The sequence below is a fragment of the Rhincodon typus genome, chromosome 19 (assembly GCF_021869965.1).
Source record: "Rhincodon typus isolate 14 chromosome 19, sRhiTyp1.1, whole genome shotgun sequence".
Lineage (NCBI taxonomy): Eukaryota > Metazoa > Chordata > Chondrichthyes > Orectolobiformes > Rhincodontidae > Rhincodon > Rhincodon typus.
Genome location: NC_063350.1, coordinates 36,333,708 through 36,359,318, shown reverse-complemented (window position 1 = coordinate 36,359,318; position 25,611 = coordinate 36,333,708). Strand labels below are relative to the sequence as shown.

The 25,611-nt window shown below is 39.6% G+C and overlaps 1 protein-coding gene across 1 annotated transcript in view; it reads right to left on the bottom strand.

Annotated features, from left to right (window-relative positions):
* slc9a8 (solute carrier family 9 member 8) overlaps positions 1–25,611 on the bottom strand; it is a 67,888-nt gene that overhangs the window by 17,284 nt on the left and 24,993 nt on the right. Inside the window, exons 11-12 of the mRNA XM_020512236.2 lie at positions 7,863–7,979; positions 5,160–5,242 (exon numbers count right to left, since the gene is read on the bottom strand). Of these exons, the coding sequence (XP_020367825.2) occupies positions 5,160–5,242; positions 7,863–7,979 (200 nt within the window). The remainder of the gene's footprint in view (positions 1–5,159; positions 5,243–7,862; positions 7,980–25,611) is intronic.

The following is a 25,611-nucleotide window of genomic DNA, read 5'->3' as shown; positions in this document are numbered from 1 at the left end:
GAAGGCTGACGTTTCAAGAAGGGTCTAGGCCCGAAACGTCAGCCTTCCTGCTCCTCTGACGCTGCTTGGCCTGCTGTGTTCATCCAGCTCTACACCTTGTTATCTCATACTGGTCCTAAACTATGTTCAACTGACTTTGTAAAGACTCCCACACGTCAAATGTGGATTTGCCCTCAAACAGCCTCCACAATCTAATTTTTCCAGTTCCTAATATAATTGGAAATAGCCTTCCCCCAATTTAGCACTTCTCACCTGAGGCGCAGTCTTATCCTTATCCACAACTATCTTAAAACTTACAGAATCATGATCACTGTTCCCAAAATGCTCCCCTACTGAAAATTTGATCACCTGGCCAGGCTCATTCCCCAATACAAGGCTCTGTATGACCCCTTCCCTAGTTGCAGTGTTTCCGCAGTAAAAGAATACCTAATGCCTAAACAGCACGATCATTATTTTCCATCACTAGTCAATGTAAATTGTGGATTTTAACCAATAAGTGAGACTTTTTAAGTTGTGAACCAGTTGCTCTGTGCCTCCTGCAGGCATATGGAAGTATCGAAGATAGATACAGGAACAGCAAATCCTGGCAAACTGAAAGGATTGTGTCAGAAAATCTTGTGGATAGGGACCACTGAAGTGTCTTCAGTTTTTCCATCCATCCATCTTATTTTTTGTCTGCCTCCAAGTTTGTGTAGGAAGGTTGTAAGGAAGTTAGAGTTTTAACTTGTAGAGTTAAATGTCAACAGTTCATAGTTGTTTACCTATAGCTAGAATCTATTTATTTGTAATAAATACTAATGTTTGTTAAGTACAGAAACCTAATCTGTGCTTTCTGTCAACGGGTCTAAAAAGACTGGTAACTTGGAGAATTTCGTGTATTTTTCTAAAATATTTAACTTTCGCAACAACTCTGGAAATAGTGCATTTTGATTTCCAGTGTAGTACTTGAGTGAGATGTGACAATTTCTAAAGCAAAGCTGCTGAAAATGAATGCAATAAATGTTCAGTACTATAATCAATATGTGTACAAGGTAAAGGCAATATTACCATAGTCTTACCAGATCACAGTCCTGCTCTCTCATTAGAGAGACGGCTGGTGGTAGTTTAACCATAGGGTCACCATGCCTCAGGTGAGGGGAGAGGTAAAGAAGGGGAATTTTTCACAATAGCTTTAGCTGCTGTGGAACTGAACCCACGCTGTTGGCATCACTCTGCATCACAAACCAGTTGTCCAGCCAAATGAGCTAAACTGACCTCCAGCCAATATGTATACTGTGATGACCTCTGCATTTTGAAAAAAGCTTATTTGAAGGACACCCCTTGCCCCAAAATGACATGAAGATAACTGAAAAGCAAGGTGTAATTGGATTTCTTGGCTGTAAGGATTTAAGCAACGGTACGGTGACCTGAATTTGCTATGTGGATGAAAACTGCAGGTTAGGAGCTACTGTGTTTCAGTCTACTATGCTGCAACAGAACAGACAAAGAACTCTTGGTGAGGATTGGAAAAACAGTTCCATGAACAAAAAACAAAGTAAGTCAGTTTGCCGCTTTTTAGTAAGAGAACACCTGATGCTCTTCTCAAAGCGATGTGCAAGTATGCTGTATGTGATAGAACCCTAAAAATAGTGTGACTAAGTCAGGCATGCTGGAAAAATAAAACATATGCTTACACAAGTTGACCAGACTGTGAATTGGGTTGTTGTTATATGGTTTAAAAGGAACTCTAGAAAGCTTTGCCAATATAACTGTTCTGACCCAGAGGAAATGGAATTCCTAGAATGTCACCCTAATCATATCTGAAAGCTCGCATGAAATATGCTGTTAACCAAAGTAACTCGAAGGCCAAACCCAATGAGTGGAAAAGTGAGAGATCTTTCATACAGGAGGCAGAGTGTAAAACAACATGTGGTGCCACATTTGCGCCTAGGATGATGCTGGGTCAGTTGAGAGGCTTACCTTTGTTGTATTACTTCTAAAAGTAGCTTTCATTGGTATTTCAATAGAAACAATTAACTGTTAATACAGCTTTATTTTTATGTTGGCTGTGGGTTCACCGTTACAGTAAAAATTTTAAAATGCAAAACTTTCTCCATTTGGCTGATTTGGGGTTTCTTTTCTTTTCAGGTTATTGGTCTCTACAAAGATCTATGCTAATAATTGTCATAGCATACTAACTTATATGAAACTCAGTGGAATATATTAAGAACTGATTATTAATAATACATAAAAAGGGTGCAATATTTGAAGGTTTAAATTATTCCAGGGGCTGGGTAACAGCATTTTTTTCGTATTCACAATGGGACGTGGACTTCACTGACTAGACCAGTAAGAGTCACATGTACACAGACCAAGCAATAAAGGCAGGCTTCCTTCTCTAAAAAGGCATTAGTGAACCAGATATGTTTTTACAACAATTGACAGTGGCTATACGGTCAACATTAGGCCAGCTTTTTACACTAGGTTTTTTTTGTGCTATTGAATTCAAATATCACCAATGTCATGGTGGAATGTTTTTTTAAACTTGTTCGTGGGATGAAAGCATCACTGGGTAGGCCAACATTTATTGCCGATTCCTAATTTCCCACAGTGTAGTTAAGAGTCAACCACATTGTTACCAGAACAGTAGCAGAGGTTCTGGATTACTACTGCTATGACATTACTGCACACCAAGGCCATACTCTGCCACCTTGGGTGGATTTGGGCCCTACTCCTTGCCCTACCCAAGGTGGTGCTGTGGGTTGGACCTGCCTTCAGGCAAGCAACTCAAGATGGACGAGACAACTTTCAAACAGTAGTGGTGTGAGGAGGACAGAATGTTGCTCTTTAAAGATGGACCTGAGGTACACCTCCTTTCATCATATTTAGGTAAGTAAATTGCCAAGACTCTAAGACTCGTGGAAAACCAATCCTGCATGGGGCCTGTTGTTGTCTATTTGGAGTAGGTACACCCACAGTGCCATTAAGGAGGGAGTTCCAGGATTGTGACCCAATGACACTGAAGGTCCAATTGTACATTTCTAAGTTTGCATGGTAAGTGTCTTGGATGGAAATCTGTAGGTGGTGATGTTCACATGCATCTGTTACCCTTGTCCTTCTAGATGGTTGTGATCATGGATTTGGAAGGTGCTGCGCAAGGAGCCTTGGTGAATTTCTGTAGCCAGTCTTTTACATGCTGCTAGAGTGTCGGTGATGGAGGGAATGAATGTTTGTGGATATGGGGCCAATCATGGGGGCAGCTTTGTTCTGAGTGTTGTTGAAGTTGCACACATCCAGCAAGTATTCCATTACACCCCTGACTTGTTCCTTGTAGATACTTGACAGGCTCTGAGGAGTCTGGAGGTGAATTAATTGCTGAAAGATGTTTAGCTTCTGACATACTCTTGTAGCCGTAGTTCTTATTTGAAGAGTCCAGATCAGTTTCTGGTCGATGGTAATGCCCAGGATATTGATAATGGGAGATTCAACAATATCACTGAACGTCAATTAGATGGTATATGTCCTTTTATGGCAACAGTATTAACAGTATGCTTTTTTAAATTTCCAGGAAAATTCAGGAAATAAAAAATATAACCATGCAAATGGCTGATATCCAGACTTTGAGGATGACAGTGTATGTGGCACAAAGGCTACATAGTGGAAATCTTTGATAAATGAAGGAATTACCAATGCTTACTGAAAGTGCATAGCAGTCATAATTAGTAGTCAGCAACATTGAAATGAATAGATTATGCCTTTTTAATCTGGAGTTCACTGACTACACAACCGAAGTATAGTACACTAGTTTCCAAAGCTTGCTTGAAGACAAACCACATCAAAATGACTGATTAACCTTCACAAGAGTAATAGCATTTCAAACTAATGTCCTAAGCCATCACTGGTTCCAGATTTGCACAAAGAAAAATTCAATCTCCTGTCACAGGATCCAATGTATGCTGAATAGAATCTCCTGTCACAGGATCCAATGTATGCTGAATAGATCTAAAGCTTACAGTATTAGCATTCCCTCTGAAATTTGCCCCAAGTGTTGGTTAATTGTGTGAAGCAATTCTTCCTGGTGTCAATCCTGAACACATCTGTCACCACTTTGAGACTTGGTATGGTGTGCTAAAATGAATCACTTCCAAACTACTTAAAATCTCAAACTGATGAAAAGTATGAGTTTGATTCAACGCTAAAGAGCATCAAATTCTCTAATTTCCCTCATAACCAAATAATGCTGTTAACCATCTTCATAACTTGAGTGGACTGTCTCCAACATGAATATTTCCTTTGTGTCTTTATGAGCAAAACAGAAGGTGCAGTCTGTCCAGAATACTTTCAGTACAACATACTTTAGATTACTTGAAATTAGCAATAAACCTGAGCTTTCTAATTATTCTATTAATTAGAGGCCCTCTTGTTTGAGGTTAAAAATTGAAGGAGGTGGTTGTTGACAGTGGTAATCTTTATAGCTCATATGCCTCTACTATTTTCTCTCAATGCATCCCACGTATTTGGATCCTGAAATAGCACCACATCAGTGCCTCTTGGCAGCTGTTGTTCACTTTCCAGCACTGCAATATTTAAATGGCAGTAGTCTCTCCTGGCTTCTCCCTTCAGCTCAGGCTCTTATCAACTTAAAATTAGAGACAGCTGTACAGTCTATGCAAATAAATTGAACTCAGAATTTGTTCATCTTCGAATATGCAGACAAATTTGGCAAACAAGGTGTCAACTGTAAGTTTTTTTTAAACTTGGAAGCACTAGTGCCAATCTTTTGGTGGATGTCAAATATCGCATCCATTTATAAAAAAAAGGAATAATTCAGAAAATTAAGCTGCAAACATGTTAGATAAGCTATAGTCCTCTAGACTGTTTAAAGTGAAAGGTGTTTTGATGAAATCAGGGAGGGTAGGTTTTAAAAAGTTCATTTTCTGGTATTTTATGATATTTATATGTTTTGCCAGATGTTGGCAACTAAGAAACCCAAGAACTGGTTCAGCTTCTCAAATGACTATTTGTTATCAATGTCTTAGTTGTTTTATTTACTCACTACACACTTCTCATATCTCAATATTCTGTTCCAATAATTCATCATATGATTCATTAATGAGAATGTACTGGTTTAAAAAAGGTTAATAAGTTTAATATAAAGATTGGCAAAAATATGTACTTACAATACACCAGATAACAAAGGAGATCTCAAACTTGTGAGGAAAACTGAATATCGCCAGGCCAATGTAAGCAAAAACGCAAGTCTCTGAAAAGAAAATGGTTTAATGTTACAGGATAAAAATGTAATTGTAACATTTCACGACGGTAGCGTTACCAAGTGAGGCTTTGTTCACTGCCCTTTTATCTAAGGAACAGAGTCTGCATCTAATTCGGATTAAGAATATGGAACTTCTCATTCATTTGCTGCATAAAAAGGCCTGCTTCCATGAAAAGTGTACAATTTCACCCTTACCTAAAGTTCATGTGTCCATAGTGCAAAAGTATACGTAGTACAATTTGACAGCCTAATTTGGATGATGGATGTGGACTTGAAATCTCCATAATAACTGATGCTTTTCTGAGGTTATTCCAGGTGTATAATTAAGATAGATTTACCCAACACTGTGTGCCATCCGAGATATACGGAGGCTCATTGTTTTCTTTCCTGCCCAAAGTTGAATAGCAGAACTTTCTTCAAAAAGTTTAAATTTAAACCATTGCACTTCAATTCCAAAAGAATAATGCATTGTGCTCAATTTTTCAACTTCATGTACAGGAAAGCCTCAATCCTGACACTGAAGGAAACACATGGTGGAATCTTGAGTACTTTTTAGTTGTTCAAATATGCTAATAGTACAGGTGTAGCTGCTCCCTATCCCAGGGGCTGGGAAATGACACAGAGTATCGTTAAAAATCAAAGAAATTAAAACATTAAGCTACTTTTAAGTCCATGGTCTTATTTACAATTGCTTTAAAAATATAATTGCTTAGTGACAAAATAAAATGCCGTCGTTATAATTTAAATGTTAGATTTAATGACCTATTCCATATTTTCCAGATCAATCAAACCTCTGCTTTGTACATAAGCAGGTCTAACAGCCTGCTTATTTGTAAGTTTGCTTTCTCCTGTCATAATACCCACAGCATATTTAGTAAATTGGTTATTACAAATTTTCCCAGAATAGAGACTGGCTTCAAATGCAACAGTTACCCACTACAACATTCTCACTGCCTCCCTTCCTTTAAAAAGTAATTCTTAGGATATGGACATTGCAGACATTTATTGCTTATCCCAACTGGCCTCCTTTCCACGATGCTAACTGTTTGATACCACTGAAAGCATTTAATTGTCACTGTACAAACCATGTATTTTTTATTTTTCTGTATTTCTGATTGAACTAAGATGGGAAAGGACCTTTAAAAAAAAGAAAGAGATTGCTACATTTTTTGTAAGCAAGTAACATGATACTCACTAAGTGCTGTTTACACAGCTGCTTTTTTAAGCAGTAGTGAAAAGCTTGCAGATGACCTGGAGCCAAGGGCTGCGTACAAATAGAGATTCAACTGCCAACAAGTAACTGATTGATAACTGTTCTGCCTGCCAACAACTGTGTAATTAGTTTCCAGGTAACTGAACAACTTGGGGCTGTGAATGAGACAGGGAGAAGCTATCAGATCTCTGCCAGCTCAGGAACATTCTCTGTTGTCTGCAGTAAATATCACTAAAACTGAATAAAACCCCAGTTTATTTTTTTGCAGCAGTTCCTGTAAGACATGACATTTAATTAATAAGTCAGAGACCTCCAAGTGCAAACCTATCACCCAGTGCTTCATGTGAACAAGTAAAAGCATCCAGTAAAAGAAGGTTGAGAAGCTGTGTACTGATTAGCACAAGAATCATCCCAGCAAATCTTCTTAGTTTTTTCCTCTGCACATAAAAACCATATCTTTCCCCCCTACATATGTGCTTGCAGAGGGGGAGTTTATAAGGGGGGGGCGGGGGAGAAAGAGTTAGAATTTCAACAGGTAGAGTTATATGCTAATGGTTCATAACTGTTTATCTGTAGCTAGAGTCTATTTATCTGTGACAACTAGTGATTTTTGTCAAGTACAGAAAATAAGTCTATGCTTTCTGTCGACCTGGCTCCTAAAGTTAAGTAAATTGGAGATTTGGCATATTTATAAAAAGTCTTTTAACTTTTGTGATGACTCTGGGCAAAGCACACTACCCCAGTGAGGCAGCTATTTTGGTATGGGACTGGAATTGGTTGGTTAAGGGAGAAAAAAAAGGAAGAACTATGGATGCTAGAAATTAGAAACAACAACAGAAATTGCTGGGAAAACTCAGCAGGTTTGACAGCGCCTGTGGAGAGAAAGCAGAGTTAACGTTTTGGGTCTAGTGACCTTTCTTCAGAATGGTTCTCAACCTTGGTTAAGGGAGAATAGTTTTTTTAAGGAAGAAAACCTAAGAGGACATCAGTGACCCAGTTATTTCGTTACAAGAATAAGACTGCTTCACGGTCAACTTTACTGATGAATTCTGATTTTTAGTAAAGGTCTGAATTCAATTTCTCCAACTTCCATGCATAATTTGAATTCATGTCTCACCTCTGGAATACCAGTCTAGTAATGTAACCATGACACTGTCATACCCTTATAGGCTTCTACTTTCCTATTGCAGTCATGTTATTCTTTGTCTGCCTGGTCACTAACTTTTCCACACAGTAAAAAGTCAAAATTCTCATGCGATTCTTGAATAGACTGTAAAGTCATTTTTCAAATGATATTCAGATTAGTGCTTAAACTAAATTAAAATTATGTTAGCTTAATTTTAAAAACATTTCCACACTGTAATTGAAAAGACTGGAGAAATGCATAACACATACCACACATAAAAGCAACAGTTCGCAGTGTCTGCTGCATTAGGATTTGAGTAACTGGTGAAAGGTTGTGGTGAGCATAATGCGACATCACAATACCAGAAAACAGAATAGCCATGATTCCTAAGAAGAAACAAGACAAAAAAAACAGGAAATTTTACTTACCAAAACGACCATAATTTCAATTACTTAGATCAATGAATTACTGCAACTACGAAACAAGCATCATTAATGACAAGGATTTAGACTCAGAACATCAGCACTTTGGTTCTATAAAATGTATGGAAGGTGAAAAATGCTCAAATTTTCACACATGGCTTCAAAAGCTTAACCCAGATTTTGCAGTCAGCAGTGAATGAATGACGCTCACTCTTCAAAATGCTCATACTTTCCCATTGAACCTGTGCGTTTTCACTGTTATATGTGGTTCTCAGTTCATCTAAACAGTTTGTTGCCTTCTACAGGGGATCTGTGGCTTGCAAGAACAGGCAAGTGAGAGAGTATCATAGAATTCCTACAGTGTCAAAACAAGCCATTTGGCCCAGAGTCCACAACAACTACCAAAGAGCATCCCACCCAGACCCACTCCCCTACCCTATCTCTATAACCCTGCATTCCCCATGACTAATCCATGGACACTATGGGCAATTAAGCATGGCCATTCCACCTATCTAGCATATTTTTGGACTGTGGGAGGAAACCCACACAGACACGGGGAGAATGTTCAAACTTCACACAGACAATCACCTGAGGCTGTAAGCGAACCCAGGTCTCTTGCGTTGTGAGGCAGCAATGCTAATTGCTCAGCAACCATGCTACCCTATCTCCTCAAACAAGCAAAGAGATGAATTCTTACTAAGTCCTGCCATCTAAATTATGAGGCATAAACTAGATTGGACAGTTCAGTGCAAAATCATCTAAAGAAAATGCAATAGAAAGGCAACAAAATTAGACTGAGTGAGAGATAAATTAGACAGTGAAAGAAACATTTCAAAAATAGGCCGGATTTTCCAAGGTGTGGCAATCTCAAACAGATTGCAATCTTCAATTTTCTGGGCAATTCCTGTGGAGTCTGCTACAATGAGGTTTCCACAGGAATAATGACTGTCTCGCCATCAGAAGGTCCAAGCTGAACTTTTTTTTAAACGCTACAACAATAACCAAAACGTAAAAGAATGTGACTAACACACTACAAGGTAAACTTTTAGTTCACCAGGCAGTGTTTGATTGAAGTTAAACCTTAGCGCAATTAAGTCATTTCCATTGAATGGCCATATCCCAACAGTTTTTTTTGTATTTAATGGGTAGCTACAACAGCACCCACCGTTCCATGTTTTTTTTTTTAATGTAGTTCATCAATGAGGTATTGTAAAAAGTTTCTAGAGGAGCTGGGAGAAAAATTGAGAGATCTTGGCAGATTTCTGTATTAACATACGAGAGTGAGTGAGTGTCAGAGCTTGCCGTCCAGTTTACTGCTTAATAACTGAGAGCGTTGATAAACTGTACTGTAAATCCTATGATAAAATCCAAGTCGTAGTCACACTGCCGTCCCCACATAGTACTTCACAAAACTGTAATCATAATGAATATTAAAATCAAGATCATTCCACCAATGCGGGGATCAAGTTTTATAAAACCAGAAACTGATGAGTCATTTGTAACCCTCAAAAAGCTACTAGCAGAAATGGACCTTGATCTAATTTTTCCTTTTTTATACTTGAACTACTAGGTCTTCCAGACAGAAAAAGAGCAGCTTACTAATTTTAATCAAGCGCATCTTTTAATCAAGCGCATCTTTTAATCAAGCGCATCTTTTAATCAAGCGCATCTTTTAATCAAGCGCATCTTTTAATCAAGCGCATCTTTTAATCAAATTCCTATGATTTTAACCAACAAAAATAATACTTGCAAGATTGAAACACTGTAATTTCTCTAATGCAGCATTTTCTTTCATTAAAGATGCAAGTTTAAGCAAAACAAGTTATGCCCCAACAATTACATTTTATTACGGTGTTTCATATATCTTAAAATACCCATTTCACTTTAATCATCTTGAAAGAGATAGTCAGAGCCCATGTATTTCATGAAATAAAATAACACAAGAACAAACTATTTTGTAGAGCATCAAAATCTGGTGCATCACAGACATAGCTAAAAAGATTACTGAATGAGATTTTTGAAAAAAAAAATCACAAACCTAAAAGGCAACATTGTAGAAGTTATGCAAGAGATTAGTATTTAAACAACGTTGTAACAAAACAGTTTGTTTAATCCAATTTGCAAGATTGCACTGGTAATTTGTGTGGAATTTGAGCTATAAATGCAATTATTCAATGTAGTTAATATAGTTATTGAAGATTTAAATAGATTCTGCTCCTTATAATTGTCTTCTACATGACCAGCTCTAACAGTTCAAGTGGTCAGAGTTCAAGCGGTTCAGTCAAACGAAGAAAATAATTCAATTGGACTCCCAACTTGTGTTCTTAGTTGAGAGAAGAAATGCATGTCAGGTATGGATTTCCGCATGGCTTGGGTTTGCTGGTTACCAACACAACCAAAAACTTGACTTTGGAAGTACGCAGAACAGCCTCTCCTCTCCCCAAATATTTAATAGCTCTAAACCAGAAATTAACACTAATGCTGTTTAAGAGCAGAGAATAAAGTTGGCTTTTACTGTTAAAAATTCTCAATTGTAAATAGCTGCTCATTTCTTTTTGGATGTCTGACACAATTATATTTTTCATGAATTTTAAAACATCACACCTACCTTTGTAAATTCACTTGACCTTCACGGCAAATAATTTTTATTAATTTTCTTTTCATTATTCTAGTAACAAGTCTCTTTCCCCTCTCATTTAATTAGAAACACAGAGAAATACAGCACAGAAACAGACCCTTCAGTCCAACTCGTCCATGCCAACAAAGTTTCCCAAACTGAAACTAGTCCCACTTGCCTGTGTTTGGCCCATATCCCTTTAAATCTTTTCTATTCATGTACCTGTCCAAATGTCTTTTAGATGTTGTAACTGCACCTGCATCTACCACTTCCTCGGCAGTTTAGTTCACATACGAACCATCCAATGCGAAAAAGTCCCTCCTCAGGTCCCTTTTAAACTTCTCTCCATTCACCTTAAATATATCGTCCCTAGTTTTGAACTCTCCTACCCTAGGGAAAAGACCTTGGCTATTCAACTTATCTATGCCCCTCATGCTTCTATAAAGCTCGATAAGGTTATCCCTCAATCTCCTACGCTTCAGTAAAAATTAGTCCCAGCCTATCCAGCCTCTTTCCACAACTCAAAACCTCCAGTTCCAGCACATCCTGTTAAATCTTTTCTGAACCATCTCTAGTTTTATTTTTATAATATGTAAATATATTTTCTATAGCAGGGTGGCCTGAACTGTGTACAGTACTTAACAAGTGGCTTCACCAATGTACTGTACGACCTCAACATTATGTCTCAACTCCTGTACTTAATGGTCTGAGCAATGAAGGCAAGCATGCCAAATGCCTTCTTAACCACCCTGTCTACCTGTGGTGTAACGTTCAAAGAATTATGCACCTGAACCCCTGGGTCTCTGTTCGGCAACACTACCCAGGACCCTACCATTAACTGTGCAAGTCTGTCCTCGTTTGCTTTGCCAAAATGCAATACCTCGCATTTTTCCAAATTAAACTCTGTCTGCCACTCTTCAGCCCACTGGCCCAATTGATCAAGATCCCTTTGTAATTTTCGATAACCTTCTTCACCATCCACTATACCTTCAATTTTAACGTCATCTGTAAACTTACTAACCATGCCTCCTGAATTCTCATTCAAATTGTTTATGTAAATAGCAAACAACAGTGGACACAGCACAGATCCCCGCGGGACACCGCTGGTCACAGGCCTGCACCACCACCCTCTGTCTCCTACTATCAAGCCAATTTTGTATCCAATTGACAAGCTCTCCCCTGAATCCCATGTGAACTAATTTTACGAATCAGTCTACCACATGAAACCTTATCAAAGGCTTTACTGAAGTCAGTTCTGAAGAAGGGTCACTGGACCTGAAATGTTAACTCTGTTTTTTCTTTCATAGACACTGCCAGACCTGCTGAGCTTTTCCAACAACTTTGTTTTTGTTTACTGAAGCCCATGTGGACAATGTCTACAACGCTGCCCTCAATCTTTTTGGTTACATCCTCAAAAAATTCAAATTTGAGAGACATGATTTCCCATGCACAAAGCCATGCTGACTATCCCTATTCAGTCCCTGCGTCTCCAAATGCATAGAAATCATATCTCTCAGAATTCCCTTTGATAACTTACCCACCACAGATGTCAGACTCACCAATCTAGTTGCCAGGCTTCTCCTTACTGCCTTTTTTCAATAAAGTACTACCCTAGCCAATCTCTAGTCCTCCAGCACTGCACCCATGGCTGTAGATGATAAAAATACCTCTACTACGTGTCCTGCAATTTCTTCCCCTAACTTCCCACAAGGCCCTGGGATATATTTGATCAGGTCCTGGAGATTTATCCACCTTTATGTTTTTTAAGGCCTCCAACACCTCCTCTTTGTAACGTGGACTGTTTTCAAGATAACAATATTTATTTCCGAGTTCCCTAATCTCCATGTCTTTCTCCACAGTAAAAACTGACACGAAATATTGCTTCAGTATCTCTACTGTCTCCTATGGTTCCACACACAGATGACCTCATTAATCTTTAAAGCATCCTATTCTCGTCCTGGTTGCTCTTTTGGTCTAAATGTACTTGTAAAATCTCTTTGGATTATCCCTAACCTTATCTGCCAAGGTTTTCTCATATCCCCTTTTTGCCTTCCTGACTTCCCTCTTAAGAACGCCCCTTTACTCCTTAAATTCTTCAAGAGATTCACTTGATTCTAGGTGTCTATACCTAAGATATGCCTCCTTCTTATTCTTGTCCAGAGCCTCAATATCTTTATTCATCCATTGTTCCTTACTCTTACCAGCTTTATCCTTCACTCTAAGAGGAACATAATGCCTCTGAACTCTCATTATCTCACTTTCGAAAGCCTCCCACTTGCCAGTCGTCCCTTTACCTGCAAAGGAACTACGCCAATCAACTTTTGAAAGTTTCTGTCTCAAACCTCCAAAATTTGCCTTACTCAAATGAAAAATTTTAACTTTTATACAAGGCCTATCCTTTTCCATCATTATTTTAAAACTAACAGAATTATGATCCCTCAGAAATATCCTGACTACAGCAGTAATGTTTTCTCTTATCAAAAATGCATTTCCTCCTCCTCTCTTGCCTCCATTTCTATGCTTACCTCCCTACAGCATCTAAATCACGGAACGTTGAGCTGCCAGTCCTGTTCTTCCCTCAGCCATGTTTCTGTAATAGCTATGATGTTCCAGCCCCCTAATCCCATACATGCCTTGAGTTAATCTGCCTTACATGCAAGATACCCTGCATTGAAATAAATTATAGTTTAATTGTTCAGTGTCACCTCGTTCTCTGACTTGCCCTTGCCTGCCTTTTATGATCAATTTGCTCTCTTTAACTGCAGAACCATTCTCATCTGTCTCTCTATTCTCATTACTGCTTAGGATCACCCCAGCCCCCTCCCTGCTAGTTTAAAGGTTCACAAATAGAACTAGCAATTTTCCACGCCAGCATATTAGACATCTCTAGTTCAAGTGAAACCCGTCCCTTTTCAACAGGTCTCTTCTGCTCTGAATCGCTGTCCCCTACACCAGCTCCTCAGCTACTAATTTATCCGCCCTATCCTCCTATTCTTACTTTCACTAGCATCCAGAGATTACTACCATTGAGGTTCTGTTTCTTCCACCTCGTTTATCCTATAGGTTACTAGTTTGCTTTTAGTTTCTGGTTTCTCTTTTGCTAATGTTGCTCCTCCCAGTTTCAAATTTTATTGCCATTTATGTTTCATTTTCAATTAGTTTTGTTTAATGTACAATATTCTTTTTAATATTACATGGATAAAGTAACATTATGCAGCCTTTATAAGGCCTATTCCTAACTCTTTCCATCTTCAACCTCTGCCCCTGTTTCCACAGAGACAGACAGACAGTCATATGTAAAGCCCAACGATTCCCGCATCTAGCTTGATTATACTTCCTCCAATCCTAAATCTTGGTGGTTATATTTTGTTCTATTTTATTCTGTTTCCCAGCTTCGATGGTACTATTTTCTACATGACAGTTCTTCTGTGACAGGTTTCTTTTCCGTCAATCAAGCATTCCTCTCGTTGTGGTTGGAAAGGCCATCAATCGCACTGGTCCCAGTTCCATATTCTCTGCCCTCAGCTCATCACTTCTCTCCTAGGGCCATGAGAGGGTTTACCTTGTAACCCATCAGTCTTCTCACTCATCAGATCATCTCCTTTTTGACCATTTAGGCCAGATCTTCATCACTGCTCCCACCATCTTAAAGAGTTAGCTCCCTCTGGAACAATTTGGTCCACTCTTTCATCACTCTCAACATCCATTCCCTTTTGCACAGCATCCTTCTCATATAAGCAAAGGAGATGCAACACTACCATGCCAAATGCTCCTCCTCTCCCCAAACACAAGACCGAACAAAAATGGCTTTGCTGTTGAGGAACGGTACAATTTAACTGAATTCCAAAGCCTCTGTTCTTGGTCACAAAACCACTTCTGTGAACAAACTACAAACCAGTGCAAATATTGGATAGCACCTGGAATACTTGAAGTACACGTGAAGAATTTGAATTATGTATAAGCCTAAATAACAGCAAGTGATTTGCACTGAGAATTTTGACAATGTTGAAAAGATTGCTCATTATTTCCAGCACTTGGGAGTTCTACTCTAAGTTTCCACTGGAATTAGAAGAATTATTTATGTTCCTTTGAGAAACTGAAAAGCCAATTTATTTGCTGGCTTATTAAAAGTCGCCATCACCAGCTAACAACTCAATTATTAGCATACCCAAGTTGGAAACCTAATGTACTCATTTGAAGATAGTTTGATTACATTACAACAAACATTACGAATAAATATTTTATCTGTGGTAAACAATTACTAACCCATGAATAAGATCCCAAATTAATTTGTGCAGTTTGTTCTACAGTCTATTGTGGAATTTCCATAATAACACAGTGCATTGGACCCAAATGATCATACAGAATTTATAAAAACTTTATTTTTCATTTTCAGTTCCCAAATGTGTAGTGTTTGTAGTGATAGGAAAGCACTGGCAATATATTAAATAAAAACAGGTTTTTAATAATATACTATATATCAGGGATATGAATGACACAGAGGCTTGCAGAAGAATATAGACAGGTTAAGCGAGTGGGCAAAAACGTGGCTAAAAAGATACAATATAATGTGGGAAAATGTGAGGCTAAGCGCTTTGGCAGGAGGTATAGAGAAAGCAAACCTTCCACATTAGACAGGCGTTCACGTGCACATCCGTCAACGTAGTCTACTGCATCCGCTGCTCCCAGTGTGGCCTCCTCTACATCGATGAGACCAAGCGGAGGCACAGAGAGAAGGAGGCTTTGTAGAGAATCTGCGTTCTGTTCACAACAAACGACACCTTCCGGTCGCGAACCATTTTAACTCCCCCTCCCACTCCCTGGGTGACATGTCCATCCTGGGCCTCCTCCAGTGTCACAATGACGCCACCCACAAACTGGAGGAGCAGCACCTCATATTCCGCCTCGGGAGCCTAAAGCCCAATGGCCTAAACGTGGATTTTACCAGTTTTAAAATCTCCCCACCCCCAACCGCATCCCACGATCAACTCTCCCTCTCACCTCCGCTTCCTTGATCTGACACAACCTGTCTATATTCTCTCTGACCAATCTGCACCCCCACCTCACTGACCAATACCCACCACTCCCTACCTGCACTCACCTATCACCATCCCACCTACCTTCCCCAGCCCCACTCCTCCTCTCTCTATTTGTTTCTGAGCTCCCTGCCCCCTCCCCATTTCTGAAGAAGGGGCCTGACCTGAAACATCAGCTTTCCTGCTCCTCTAATGCTGCCTGGCCTGCTGTGTTCCTCCAGCTCCACACTTTGTTATCTCTGACTCCAGCATCTGCAGTTCTTGCTATCACAGTATAATAATAGGGAGGTTTTGCTAAAACCATACAAGGCATTTGTCAGACCACAGCTGGAATACTGTGAACAATTTTAGGCTCCTTATTGAAGGAAAGATACACCGTTATTGGAGGCAGTCCTGGGAAGATTCACTTAGTTGATACTCAGTATGGAGGGACCATCTTATGAGGACTATCATATGCGTATGTTGGACTGTACTCATTGGAAATAAGATGACGACAGGTGATCTTATTGAAACAAAGATTCATAGGGGACTTGACAGGATACATGCTGAAACGTTGATGCCCCTTGTGAGAGTGTTTAGGACCAGACGGCTTAATCTTAAAATAAGAGATCACACTTTTAAGACAGAAATGAGGAGAAAGTTCTTCTGGGGTGTGTGAATCTACACAATTCCTTACTACGGAAAGATGTCAAAACTGGAATAAAATACATTCAAAGTAGATTGATTTTTAATCAGTAAAGGAATTGAGGGTTATAAAGAAAAAGCATTAATGTGGAGTAGAGGTTTATATGATCTGCCATAATCTCATTGAGTGGCAGAGCAGACTTGATGTGTTGAGTGGCCTACTTCTGCTCCAATATCTAATGTTCTTATTCATCCAAAATAGCAGTTTAATGCAACTGGAAATATATTTCTCATTCTTTGAATGAAACTCAGCCATGATACAAATGTAACATGTCGCCTACCGCTTTGGAGTCAGGTTTCACCAAGAAGCATAGAACTGAATGCTTACTTCATAGGAGGTGACTATTTCACCTGCTGTGTCTGTGCTGGCCCTACATATGGTCAATTCGCCAAGTGCCATTTCCGACTTTTCATGCAGTCTTGTGCATTTCCTTGTTTGGATAATACTCCAATTCTTTACTGCAAGTTCCAGATGTACCTGTCTCCATCATATTGTCAGACAGTGCATTGCAAATTCTAACCATTCAAAGGGTGAAAAAGTTTATCCTTTTGCCATCACTGCTTCCCTAACCAATGTACTTAAATCTATATCCTCTTGCTGTTGAATTCTCCATGACTTCACTTGTCTACACTGACAAATGAAAATCATTTTCCCACCCAGTGCATCAAAGTCCATGTCATCATAGAGTCATATAGCATGGTTAGGCCATATTTGTAATACTGTGCGCAATTCTGTTATCCCTGCTATAGGAACCTTGAAAGGGTTTGGAAAAGATTTACAAGGATTGTCAGGGTTGGAAGGGTTTAAGCTATAGGGAGAAGCTGAATAGATTGGGGCTATTTTCCCTAAAGTGTCAGAGGCTGAGGGGTGACCTTATAGAGGTTTATAAAATCATGAGGGGTACGGATGGGGTAAATAGACAAGTCTTTTCCCCAGGGCAGGGGAGTCCAAAATTAAAGGGCATAGGTTTGAGGTGAGTGGGTGGAAGATTTAAAAGGGACCCGAGGGGCAACTTTTTCCACACAGAGGGTGGTGCATGTATGGAATGAGCTGCCAGAGGAAGTGGTGGCGGCTGGTAAAATTACAACATTGAAAAGGCATCTTGACGGGTATATGAATAGGAAGGGTTTAGAGAAATATTGGCCAAATGCTGGCAAATGGAACTAGATTTATCTGGGATATCTGGTTGGCATGGGCGAGTTGGACCTACTTCTGTGTCGTACAGTTCTATCACTCTATGACTCTATGAATGCATAATGTTCAGCACGATTTGCAGTTTCTCAGGTGAAGCCATCAATGTCCACATAAGGAAAAAAAAAAGAGACAGGGCTTTGATTTTAACATTCATGCATAAAACTGTCAGGGAATGGCCATCTCCAACAAAGGAAAATCTACCTCCTCTAGACATTCAATGGCATTGCCATTGCTGAATCCTCTATCATCTATAACGCAGGCAAATTGTTGTAGATCAGCTGTAGGGAGGTCTTCACATTGGGACTCAAGCAGCTCTTCAACATCCTCACTGTCCACTTCTTCAAAATCCAGCTTGCTGTGCAAGATCAACACAATGTTCTTTGATTCTTGGGAGCTCCTCTGACAGATCAAAGCTTTTTAAAACCTTGAAAAAAAAATCTGGGAGAAGCTTCCTCCAAACTGCATGCAAACGGTCCTTACTGACATTACTCAAGGCCTCCACGATAATGTCAATTGTATTCTTGATGTTAAAGCTCTTGCAAAATTGAAGAAAACTATCCTTATGCCCCGCAGTGGCGGAAATCAACCTCTCAAAATGTGTGCCTTAAATTATAAGCTTTAAAAGCTACTATTGCACCCTGGTCCATGGGTTGAAGCAAAGAAGTTGTGTTTGGGGGTAGAAATAACACTTTGATGTTTTCAGAAAGCTCACCATTGGTCTGAAGCCAGCTTGGCGCATTACCCAGAATGAGGAGAATCTTGAAATCTACATTTTTCCTCCTGCAATATTTTCTAAAAACGTCTTCGAAAACAACAACAATGAGGTCAGAAAAAATTTGCCCAGTCATCCAACCTCTTTTTCTTGACCTAAAGTAGATGCCTAGAGTAGACACAAGGTAAACTTTCAAGGCTCGCAGATTGGCAGTCGTACTGCACCACAGGCTTAAGCTTCAAGTCCCCACTGGAATTGGCACCCAGCAGCACAGTCATACCATCCTTTGCCATCTTAACGACTGGAGCATGCGCTTCATTCATAGAAATGTAGGTTCTTGATGGCATTCGCTTTCAGTATAAACCTATCTCATCCAAACCGAAAATTTTATCTAAGTTGAAGCCTTCTCCAACAATTTCTTTTTTACTATGGGAGGAAATACCATCACATGCTCCTCGTCTGCGCTGGCAGCTTTGCCACATAACTTTACGTTATGAAAAGCATAGCAGTTCTTAAAACAGGCAAACGGCCACTTTTAGCACTAAAGGCAGGCACATCTAAGATTTTTGGCTTGTTTTGTTAGATATTCATAACTTGGTAAGACTTTCTCTTTTATGGTGAGAAGGGCGGTTGCAGATCGCTTCTTTGTTTGCTCTTCTATCCACACACTTAGAACCTGCTCCATCTCCTCAAGTTCCTTTGTCCGTGACCTGACAGATTTGCTAACACAGACTTGTTCCAGCTATAAAGCTTGCTTTAATCTTTTCTGCATTGTCTCTAATGGTGCGCAAGATAGACTCCTTCATTCCTGTTGCACAAGCAATATCACATGTTCTCTCATTATGCTCAAAATGCTTTACAACAACTAGCTTCTCTTCCAGCATTATAGCCTTTCTTTTACGTACACCACCTGCAATTCTATCAGCAGGATGCTTCTTATTATCGTTCTTGCCACTTTGTCCTCGTATTTTGTGGGAAATATGGCAGAATTGTGCAGTACCTCTCACAGAAAGCGCGAGGATCCTTGATGCCACCACAGGGACATTTTCGTCACATGCTCAGGACAAAAACTGATCATGTGTTGTTGTTGCTGGAATCATGTTATAGCCAACACAAAATTTGCATTTTACAAATACTGCTCCCTTATGCACCAATCGCGTTATAGCCAATTCGCATTGCCGGAACACGTTATAGGAGAATCCCCTGTATTGCTAGAATGGTTTTGTACTGACAGCAGCAGCTCATAGGCCCACATAAAAGAAAAACAAACACTTCTCTCATCCAAAGAAAATGAACAACTATTTCAATTGTTGCAGAGATAGTAGGAACTGCCGATGCTGGAGAATCTGAGATAACAAGGTGTAGAGCTGGATGAACACAGCAGGCCAAGCAGCATCAGAGGAACAGGAAAGCTATTTCAATTGTCAGTGATTTTACTGTCCAATTCTCTGGTTAAATAGTTCTTGCTAGGCAAGAAAAGTACCTTGTTCAGTGTTAATCTTTCACTTTTCCTTGCAGTTGATTCCTCATTGGGACATTATTTTGCAGATGCCAATTATTCTCTAGCATATTACCCAAATGGCCATGGTTCATGTATAACCACCTGTAGAGTTGGCAGGCCTTTTCATTGCTGGAGATGTTCCAATCCAGTCTCACCCAGTCTCCCTGTTGTCTTTAAATGTGATCCTCCAACAGGGGTCAAAAGAGAGTAATCTTCAATAAGAATCCTGGGCAATTTTGTTTCCCCAGTGAAAGTTGTCATCATTGGCTGACCCTGAAATCAAAGTGGTGTTTACTTAGGGTCACAAGTTTTTGCAATGGGTCTTCACGTCACTGAACAGCTTGATTCGTGATCTGCATACGTTTGGTCACTTTAGCCAGGTTGTTGCACGCGGCAGTGCAGTCTGGAGTGCGTAACCTACTCCTTTTCTTCTTTGCCACATTATTAAGGCATTTGATTACACGCATGAAGAAGCTTGAGAACTCAGGGTTCTTGTGGTGCAATGGTAATGGTCTCTACCTCTGAGCAAGGAGGCCTGGGTTCAAGTCTCCCCTGCTCCAGAGGTGTGTAATAACATCTCTGAACAGCTTGATTCAAAGCTATTAACAAAACACAAAGCAAACCCAGGAGAACTCTTGTGCTGCTGTGGTAGGGGTGGCCGGGACTAGCCTGTGTATGTCACGAGTATCGGCTTTATTTTGGTGTTCAACAATAAACGGTATCCATTTCCAGTCAGGCTTCCTGAGTTATTACATTTCCCAGTATATATATAGGAGATATACATAAAGCAGGTCTCTAATGCCAATGTTTCCCTGCGCCCACTTGCCTGCACATTTTGGTTGTCACTCCAGGTCTGAAGCTATCACACCTACATTTCTTCTTTAAAAACCAAAAGAACTGCGGATGCTATAAATCAGGAACAAAAGCAGAAGTTGCTGGAAAAGCTCAGCAAGCCTGCCACCTTCTGAGGAAGGGTCACTGGACCCGAAAAGTTAACTCTGATTTTTTCTTCACAGATGTTGCCAGTCCTGCTGAGCTTTTCCAGCAATTTCTGATTTTGTTCATTTCTTCTTTGTTCCCCCAAGATAGTTATTACGGTTTTGCTCTTTAGCCCTCGTAGGTACCTTTCTCCTGTCATCAGGGTGCCTTTCAATTCTCCCCTCTCAGCTACACTGCCCAATTAAAATCCCTTCCCCAATCCTTCAGTACTTTTTGACCTTCGTATTTTCCTGATACAATCCCAGGCTCAACTTCCTACTGGATAATCCTAAAGCATCCGTTGTTTCAAGGTACTCAGCACAGTAACCTTAAAAAGCTACCCAATTGATCTATTTTACACTCTTGTTGGCCTTCCCAACCAGTGGCCCAAGCTGGACCTAATCTCAATCTTTTTGCTATTTAACTCAATTGTCCCACAGTTGACCCTATTGACTCTCGGCTGACCTCCTATCAGCACAGCAGTTCACATCTCCTGACAAGATATCTGCTCATTTGTTAATCAAGTCCTCTCTAGTTTATCCAGGGGTTTATTGTGGATCACTGCATTAACATCAGGGCCTTAGTAGGAACCTGGCTTAGAGATGTTGATACTTCCCATCTCCAAATGTAGCCACTGCACTAGTTGCTTCATCCAAAGTGCTGCAGTTTGACTCATATTACTAAATCACAAATTGGTTCGTTCCATTTCTCATCTGGCACTTTCGCTTCCTTTAAGCATCTGACCTTGTTCCACCCCTTTTCACCTCTCATTTCAAATTCTTGTTCTCTACTTGTCACCAAGTAGCACAAAAGATTTCTCTGATATCATTACTTTCTTACTTTAGTTTCTACAACAAAATTTCTCATCCTTAATGATTTCAAACTCCACCTCAATTCTTTTGCTAGAGTTCATTGTCCTTTTTATTTCCCATAATCTCATCTTCCATTTGAATTTCTGAATCCACTTACAATGGGTTCTTTGGGTTGCATCTGATCTTAACTAACCCACAATGCATCAACCACACAGGTCATCTAGGAACTCTTCCTGGTATCACTCTCCATCCTCACCTCTTTGCTCCACCGAAACACAGTAACTTTTATGCCCATTTCTGGAAAACACACTCTAAATACACTTTCAAACTCATAATTATCTAGCCTTTGTATCTTGCTCGCATCTGCCAAAACTACATATTATTCCAGTAACACTTCCTTTTGCAATCGCAAAATTGACACGAAATGTCTGTTGCCCATGCTCTAACTCACACCAAGTTCCGTTCACCCATCTGGTTTGTCCTTGCTGACCTATACAAGATTTTGTTAATATTCTAATTTTGAAAGTTTCATTTTGCTTTATATTAGTATTTTTAGGATTTTACCATAGCCAGTTTTTTTTTTAAACATTCATATTGAATTTCTGCCTGCTGAAGGAGATGATTAAACAGCAGGATTCAAATACAACAACACAAATTACTAGCTCTGTGAGGAGAACATACTGATTAAGGCTTATGTCAGTTCTAAAGGAATAACCAAACAATTTGAACTCAACAGGACTTCGGTACTGTGACATTTGTTAAACAAGGTCTTTTTTTTTGCATCAGACTTCAGCTTGCCAATACCTTGATACATGAACCACATCTATGGTACAAGGACAGTAACAGTTCATGAGGGCATCGTGCTTTTTTGGATTTGCATGAATGGTTTGGTCTGTTTATGTGTATCAGTAGGATATTATATTTCAATCTGCATCTCTGAGGCTTAAGTGAACAGAGATGCACTTGTCTCTAGTTCACAAGGTGAGTTTACACCAGGTGAGCTCAACCTTGGACAGTCATCAGTTAAATCAGAGTATTCTTTAATAAGGAATCAGAGACAGTCAGAATTAATAATAATAGTTGGGAACTTCTTTGACACAGTTCTATCAAAGCTTAAGTCAGCTCAGAGACAGAAGAGAACAGACTTCACATGTACCATTTGTACTCAAGGAAACCTAGACCTGTGGATAATAAGAAACTTGCATGCTGTTTTCATTGCAAATTGTTGACTCGATCTGAAATTTTACTTAAGTAACCTTTACTTGGTTCATAAATACTGGGTACTCCTATATTGTCAGGTCTGGCATGACAGGGATGGCATTGTTATAGATTAAGGATTTGGTACCTTAACATTGTAATCAAAAGTGTTTTGTGCCTTAAAACCCCTCACATTCTAACCCAGCATTGAGTCCAATTTAAACAATGCCTCATTTATTCATATTTTCATCTCTATTTTCAAATCTGTGGGCTCACCCATCCTATTATTGCATACTCATGGAGTCATACAGCATAGAAACAGAACCTTCAGTTCAACCAGTCCATGCCAAGCATCATCCCAAACTGAACTAGTCCCACCTGCCTGCTCCTGGTCCATATCCCTCCAACCCTTTCCTATTCATGTACTTATCCAAATGTCTTCTAAACGTTGTAATGTACCCACATCCACCACTTCTTCAGGAAGTTCATTCCACACACGAACCACCCTCTATGTAAAAATTTTGCCCTTTGTCTTTTTTAAACCTCTCTCCTTTCACCTTAAAATCGTGCCCATTAGTCTTGAAATTCCCCATCTTGGGGAAAAAACACCTACAATGTATACCCCTCACTTATTAATAAACTTCTATAAAGACGCCTCTCAACCTCCTATGCTCCAGTAAAAAATGTCCCAGCCTATCCAGCCTTTCTTTATAATTCAAACCTTCCATACCCAGCAACATCCGGTAAATCTCTGCTGAACCATCTCCAGCTTGATAATATACGTCCTATAACTAGACAATCAGAATTGGACACAGCATTCCAGAAGAGACCTCACCAATGTCCTGTACAACCTCAACATAACTTCCCAACTCCTATACTCAAAAGGACTAAGCAATGAAGGCAACATGCCAAACACCTTTTAACCACCCTATCTATAAGTGATGAAATTTTCAAAGAATTATGTACCCGAACCCTTAGATCCCTCTGTTCTACAACACTACCCAAGGCCCTGTCATTAATTGTATAAGCCCTACCCTTGTTTGTTGTACCAAAATGCCTCACACTTATCCAGATTGAACTCCATCTGCCATTTTTCAGCCCATTGCCCCATTTGATCAAGATTCCTTTGTAACTTTAGAAAATCTTCTTCACTGTCTACTATGCCACCAATTTTGGCGTCGTCCTCAAACTTACTAACCATGCCTTCTATATTCTCATACAAATCATTTATATAAATGACAAACAAAAGAGGACCCAGAAGCAATCCCTGTGGAACATTGATGGTGAAAGGCCTCCAGTCCGAAAAGCAACCTTTTATCACCACTCTGTCTCCTACCATTAAACTAATTATGTATCCAAGTGAGAAAGCTCACCATGAATCCCATGTGGCCAACTTTACTAATTAGTCTACCATGGGGAACCTTGTCGAAGGCGTTACTAAAGTCCAAGTAAACACTGTCTACTGCTCTGCCTTCAATCTTTTTGGTAACTTCCTCAAAAAACTCAAGCTTGTGAGACACAATTTTCCTCACAAAAAACCACGCTGACTGTCCCTAATTAATTTTTGCCTCTCTAAATGTCCGTAAATTTTATCTTTTAAAATCACCTCCAACAATTTACCCACAACCAAAGTCAGACTCACAGCTCTACAGTTCCCCGGTTTCTCCTTACAACCTTTCTTAAACAAAGGCACAACGTTAGCACCCTCCAGTCATCAGGCACCTCACCCGTAGTTACAGATCATGCAAATATTTCTGCAAGGGGTCTCGCAATTTCCTCCCTTACTTCCCACAGTCTTCTGGGAACTTGTTCAATTTTAACTGCTCCATCACTGCTGGTTGTGTTTCAACAGCCAAGGCTCTAAGTGCTGGAATTTCCTCCTTAAGTCTCTCCCAGTCCTCCCTCCCTCTCTTCTCTTGGAGATGCTCCTTAAATCCTTCCTCAATGGAATAGGTTTTTGGCCATCTGCCCTATCAGCACATGTGAATTGTTATCAAATTTTTGCTTAAAACACCCCTGTGAAGTTCCTTAAAGGCACAGTATAAGATTTTTTTTTGTTTTCCAATACACAAGAAACAAAATGGACCTTTAAACTTTACCAATGTCATAAACTGCATCACAAAGCAACAATGAACATTTTAGAACATGACCAATTTGACTAACATATTTATCCCAGCTTATATGCATTCTAGCTTATCACTGTACTTTTAAGATCATGTACAGAAGTTTGCCATTGTAAAATTTTTGTTGCGGTACAACTCTGGTTTTAAGTTGCCAAAAGCATGTCATTTGTTAAAGGAAAACAAAGCAGAAATGAGTCACAGGATTGTAACAATAAGAGCTATAAAAGGAGGTTGATATAAAGCAGACTACAGATTTAATCTCTATGTTCAATAGGGAAATTGACATAGAACAGGAAATAGAAGCATAGAGAATGTTTACCAAAACATAGGGCTTCATAAATCACTCAAAATATTTTAGCCTCGCAAAATTCAGTTGAAAGTTTTTCAGAAGATTTATAGCTCAGGTTGTGGATGAAGTTGTAGACTTGCTCGTAGATGTTTCATCACCCTGCTAGGTGACATTGTCAGTGCGCCTCCAGTGAAGTGTTGTGTTCTGTCCCGCTTGTTATTTATATGCCTGGATTTGCTGGGGTGGTTGGCATCACTTCCGGTTCTGTTACCCACAACCAATAAAACCAACATAATGTACAAAATATCATGCAAGGACTGTGAGAAACATTACATAGGCCAAACTGGAAGAGAACTGACAATAATTATACACAAACACCAACTAGCCACTAAGAGATACAACCAATTCTCACTGGTCGCAGTACACACGGACAAAGGAGGACTCAAATTCGA